This window comes from Triticum aestivum, chromosome 2A (assembly GCF_018294505.1).
Source record: "Triticum aestivum cultivar Chinese Spring chromosome 2A, IWGSC CS RefSeq v2.1, whole genome shotgun sequence".
NCBI classification, from domain to species: Eukaryota; Viridiplantae; Streptophyta; class Magnoliopsida; order Poales; family Poaceae; genus Triticum; species Triticum aestivum.
The window spans coordinates 55,714,195-55,719,382 of NC_057797.1; the positions used below are offsets into that span (position 1 = coordinate 55,714,195).

General features: G+C 52.4%; 1 protein-coding gene across 1 annotated transcript; it reads right to left on the reverse strand.

Moving 5' to 3' along the window:
- Nucleotides 1-1,722: 1,722 nt before the first annotated feature.
- LOC123184680 (transcription factor MYB2-like) lies at nt 1,723-3,191 on the reverse strand. Its single transcript, XM_044596763.1, has one exon. The coding sequence runs from the start codon at nt 3,023-3,025 to the stop codon at nt 2,045-2,047; it is 981 nt and encodes a 326-aa protein (XP_044452698.1). The 5' UTR covers nt 3,026-3,191; the 3' UTR covers nt 1,723-2,044.
- Nucleotides 3,192-5,188: the final 1,997 nt, after the last annotated feature.

The following is a 5,188-nucleotide window of genomic DNA, read 5'->3' on the forward strand; positions in this document are numbered from 1 at the left end:
AGATAAAAGAACTTTGTGGGATAGTTTGAAAGCTAGATGTGAGGAAGTGAGAATGCATGAGGGCAAAGATCAGCCATTTTGGATGCTGACAGCCTATAGACAATTCTCAGTGAGATCACTTTATCAACATCTAGTTAAAACAGAGGTTGGGCAAAACTAATCGAGCAAGTAGCAAGTGAGGTTTACAGATCTTCGCAGGGATGGAGAGCTGGTGTTCCTCGTCTGATGAGCTGAAGCAAGATCATTCACCCACCCCCGCGTGTGCTTTCTGTTTCTTCCTTTGTTTTTCCTTGTTGGAGGTTGCGCCCTCGTGCTTAAAATGGTCGCTTATGACCTTAGATTTGCTAGTAAGAAAATTGTTAGTGCAGATTGCTCTAAGACTGGTAGCTTTTGGATGTTAGTAGTTCGTTAGGTTACTCTGGTATGGACTTGTGGTTTCGTTAATGAAATCGAAGGGGGAGCCCCCCCCCCCCCCCCCCCCCCTCCTCTCTTTTGCTCAAAAAAAAAAACTTCATCGTTCTCATATAGTGTAGAAAACACTCTTATATTATGGGATGAGTGGGGTACTTGTCACTTCTGTTTTCTAAACTCACTGGATGACATGTACGAAGATTGGCACTGCAGACACTGACCAGGTCAGGCACTAGAGCAAACCCTACATGCACGCAGACATGTAAGTAGTCGGCTAATGCGCGTCCGTTCACCGTCAAAATCGAACCAAACTTTGGACTCGTTCCTGATCCCTCTCACCGATCCAGAAAAGGAAGAAGAACACGCGGTGCAGCTGAGCCAGAAATTCTGTGCGGCGAATGATTAGAGGAACGTACTGAGCTGAAGGGGGGCCCTGAATGATCGACGCATGGTGCGCTTTTCCTTGTCATCAGGTGCCCCCGAGACCTGAACGAGCTCCTGACAGAGAGGAGGATCCATCCATCCATCCATCCATCACTAGCGCGAACCTAGCTGCCGGAGGGGATCGACCGATACGTACGTGTGAGAAAACACGGGAAATCCGATGTTTTCCGGCCCTTTTCTCCGGCCGTTTTCATCATGTGGTGGACATGCCAAAAACTAAAGCGATGGATGCTAGAGTACATCCTTTCCGCACACAGTTTGCCCCACCTCCGTTGTGCGTTGCTAATCATATGTACGTGTGGCCCGGCGTCTGCATCTGTGTGCTGATTGCGGTCGCTAGTGCTGTCCAATTCGATCACCTGGAGCATATGCTTGTGCTTGGTTAAATTCCGCGCGTGTCTCTTTTTCTAGGGGAATTCTCAGTGACGCTCGCCATCATCAAGACAAACACAAAGATGTTCAGTTGATTGCATCATTGGATTGGCCGGAGAGGCCGGTCCGTACGGGCGCCTAGCTGAAATATCTGCTTATCTTTCTCTAGATTAGATTAGAGGAAGGTGACTCGTATCCTAATCGGCACCGAATACTTTTTATAGTTTGGAGATGGGCATGCGATCGAGCAAATGGTTTCCGATACAAAACTGTGGTCGGTTACGCACACGTGATCAATTCAATCTAGCTAGTTTGTTGTGGTTGCTTTGTCACATACTCATAATCTTGATCTACTTGACGAATAATTCTTTGTAGTAACATGCATAAGAATGTTTATGCATGAAGATTAGAGGTCTCTCCCCACAGATTAATTAATTACTCCCTTAGTTTCATAATATAAGAGCGTTCTTGGCACCACAGCCTGATCGGGATGCATGGTTGATTCAAGTTTTATTGCGGCCTCAGCCGGGCCATCAAAAGTTACACACGGCTGGTTACAAACCAATCACTCCGTATTTACCCAGCAAAGAATGAGTAAAGTCCAAAAGGAAAAAGAAAAATGAAAGATCCATCAACATTACACGTAGTACACATACTGAAGAAGACACACTAGCTAGCTAGTGAAGTTACTGAAGTATACTCATGTTTTGAGAGAGGAGGAAAAGGGATTATTGGAGCGCTAAGTGCAAGATTAGTAGCGAACGCTCCGATAATAACCTTCCCCTCAGTTACCACAGGTCACCGGTAGTTTGATGTTTCACAGCCCCAGCATGTCCGTGCACCACAGGTCATCGGCGCAGGCGCCCCACATGGTCTCGCCGCCGAACTCCAGCTCCGGGAAGCCCACGTCGGCGTACAGCCCCGCGTGGAGCGAGGTCTGGTCGGACCACCACGTCTCGGCTCCAAGCAGCTGCGACTCTGCCCGTTGGTGGTGCTGTTGTTCTTGGGTCATCATGAGGCCGCCGTGCGTCTGCGGCGGCTGCCAGAGCGCCGTGTCGTGCATGGCAGCGCTGCTGACGACGCTTCCGTGCGCGCTCTCGGCGGTAGCCACCATGGGCGCCGGCGGGGGCAGGGGCTGCACGCCGCAGCCGTCCGTGGACACGGACGACGACGACGACAGGGCGGTGGTGCAGGAAAGCTCCACGTCGGCCGCCGCGGCGCCCGGGCCGAGGTCGAACACGTCGTCGACGGCCCAGCACCGCCCGTCGGCCGCGACCGGCAGCGCGGCCGCCGTGGCCTGCGCTATCACGTCCCCTTCGCCGGAGCTGTTGGCGGCGTGGATGCGCTCCAGGAGGCGGGGGATCCAGAGGCCGCGCACGAGGTCCCTGAACCGCTGGCTGCCGACGTCGCACCGCAGCTGCTTGGCGTGGCGCTGCACCCGCGTCCGCCAGTAGTTCTTGATCTCGTTGTCGGTGCGGCCGGGGAGGTGCTGCGCGATCTTGGACCACCGGTTGCCCCACCGCGCGTGCAGCTCGAGGACGAGCAGCTGCTCCTCCGCCGTCATGCCGCCGCGCCGCAGGTCCGGCCGCAGGTAGTTGAGCCACCGCAGGCGGCAGCTCTTGCCGGTGCGCTTCAGCCCCGCGCGCCGGGCCAGCGCGTTCCACCGGCCTTCGCCGTTGGCGGCGATGTAGTTGGCGAGGAGCACGTCCTCCTCCACCGTCCACGGCCCGCGCCGGAGCATCTCCTCCTCCCCCGCCGCCGTCTCCTCGCCTCTCATCCCCCGCTGATCACACGCCATCGCCACAACTGACAAGCGAAGCTAGCAGCTAGCTATCCGGATCTCTATATGGGTGATCAAATGATGGGACGATGAAAAGGGCGGGAGAGCCATCCGCCATGGACGGGCTTATATAGAGGAGAGGAGTGGCTAGCTTTGCTGTAGGTAGTGGAGGGAGAGAGGTATTCCGTGGTAGCTTGGTTGGCTTGGCTTGGCTTGGACTTGAAAAGAGTTAGTAGACTGGACGACGGATGATGATGAGGATGGATGATGGAAGGCAGATCGGGGAGCACGCCGCAACCGTGGAGGATTTGTTTAAGCATGCATCTGATGATGAACCAAACTCGAAAAAGCCAAAAGTTGAGGCGTGATTAGCCCGTCTTTTGGAATTACAGCGCCAGATTAACGACGCTAACCCGCGGGCACACGCCAGTTAAAGCTAGCTAGCTTAATTTTTCTCGTGCTGCTTTGCTTTGATTTTGACCCCATGTCCGGTGTAGACTTCACTGCTCAGTTGTGTCGTACTGCCTCTTTAAAAATAAAATAAGAGCATCTACAGCCGGACGCCCAAAGCCACCTCAAATGCCTCATCGGGCTGCTTGGTTATTGACCGGTCATAAAATTTCAACCCAGACAAACTCTTTAAACGGCCCTCAAACGTTGGGACTGGCCGACACCCCATATATCCAGTCCAATTATAGGGCAGATATGGGGCGTCTGGGCGCGTCCGTCACGTCGGACCCGACAGCCCGATCCCACAGCAAATTGCACCAAAATCACAAAACTCTTCCTCCTCCTCCCGCCACCCTCCAAAATTGCACCAACATCTGCCACTACTGCTCCCCATCCTCACCTCCGGTCCCGATCTGTCGTCGTAGATGTCGTCTGGCCCGTCCCCGAGTGTCGCGACGGAGACGCGGTCCGCCTCGTCCGTCGGCGTCCCTTCTTCGGCTTCGTCATGTAAGGCGGAGATTGTCGCCCAGAAGATGCGGCGACGCCGGCAGCGAGAGAGGGAAGCGGCAGCAGCGGTGCAGGGAGGTGCGGACATCGGCAATCAGCTGTCTCCCCCGCCGCGTCCGGAACCCCACGCTCCTTCCATTTGAGCACCGACACGGATTATGCCGTTCGACCACATTGGGACAGAGGAGGATCCGATGGCCGGCTGGACCATTCCGGAGAGATTTCCGCCCACACAGATGCCGGTGATGGACGTATGTGACTCGCCGCGGCGAGCCATCCGTCTCACACTCGGACATTGATTTCACTTTGTCATGTCAGGTTTGTTGAACTATGATTTGTTTTGCTTTGTTTCGAACTTTTAGATTCGAACAATTTGTATCATATGATTGACGTGCATGGATTGCATGAATTTGAGGACTGACATTTGAGGTATGTGGATGTGCAACGCAAGATATGAGGGGCCGACAGGCGCTGTCCACGGATGCGCCCGGACGCGCTCATGGGCATATAGGGGGCCGGATTTGCCAAGTCCAGTTGTAGATGCTCTAATGATGTTTAGATCTTTACTTTACAGATGGAGTAATAGCTATACCAGCAAGATTTACCAAACCATGCGGTATGATTTTTTTTTTAAAAGAGGCGCTTTATAATACTTAAAAGATATAAGAACCATGTAGAATGAATAGAAGAAATATTTTTCTGTTTGTGTGTGTGCGCGCGCGCGCGTGGTTTTCATCACAAAATATGCTTTAAGCTCAAATAATATATGCCTGAAATCCCTGAATACACGCACCAATTTGTCACCATACTACTGAAGATAAGCTCTCTCATATATGCCGCCCTAGGTACTAGTTAGCTAGATACTATCAAGCAGCATGGTGCTCTCAATTATATTGCCATACAGTCAACTGCCTGAGGTAATAATTAAGCAGGAAATACTATAATTGAAGGAAAAAAACAAAACAAATCTTTTCTAAATAAATAGAGCAGAGCAGGTGTATGGTCAGGATCCACATCTCCAGCAGCAGCGGCACAGTTGGGATTGGATTTTTGTGTTTAGTTTAGTTTGGTAGGTGTGCATGCATGGACGTTTTTGTCAAACCCCGCCAGCAGACTCCGGTCTCCCCTCTGACGCGGCAGAACGACACATCTCCCACTAACAATCTTTATACGGTACCACCGGTGCAGTAGTACATGGTCGCTTCCATTTGTTTAGCTTCATTT

Excerpts from the sequence above, each read along its gene's own strand:
- LOC123184680 (XM_044596763.1), bottom strand. The coding sequence starts at position 3,025 with ATGGCGTGTGATCAGCGGGGGATGAGAGGCGAGGAGACGGCGGCGGGG.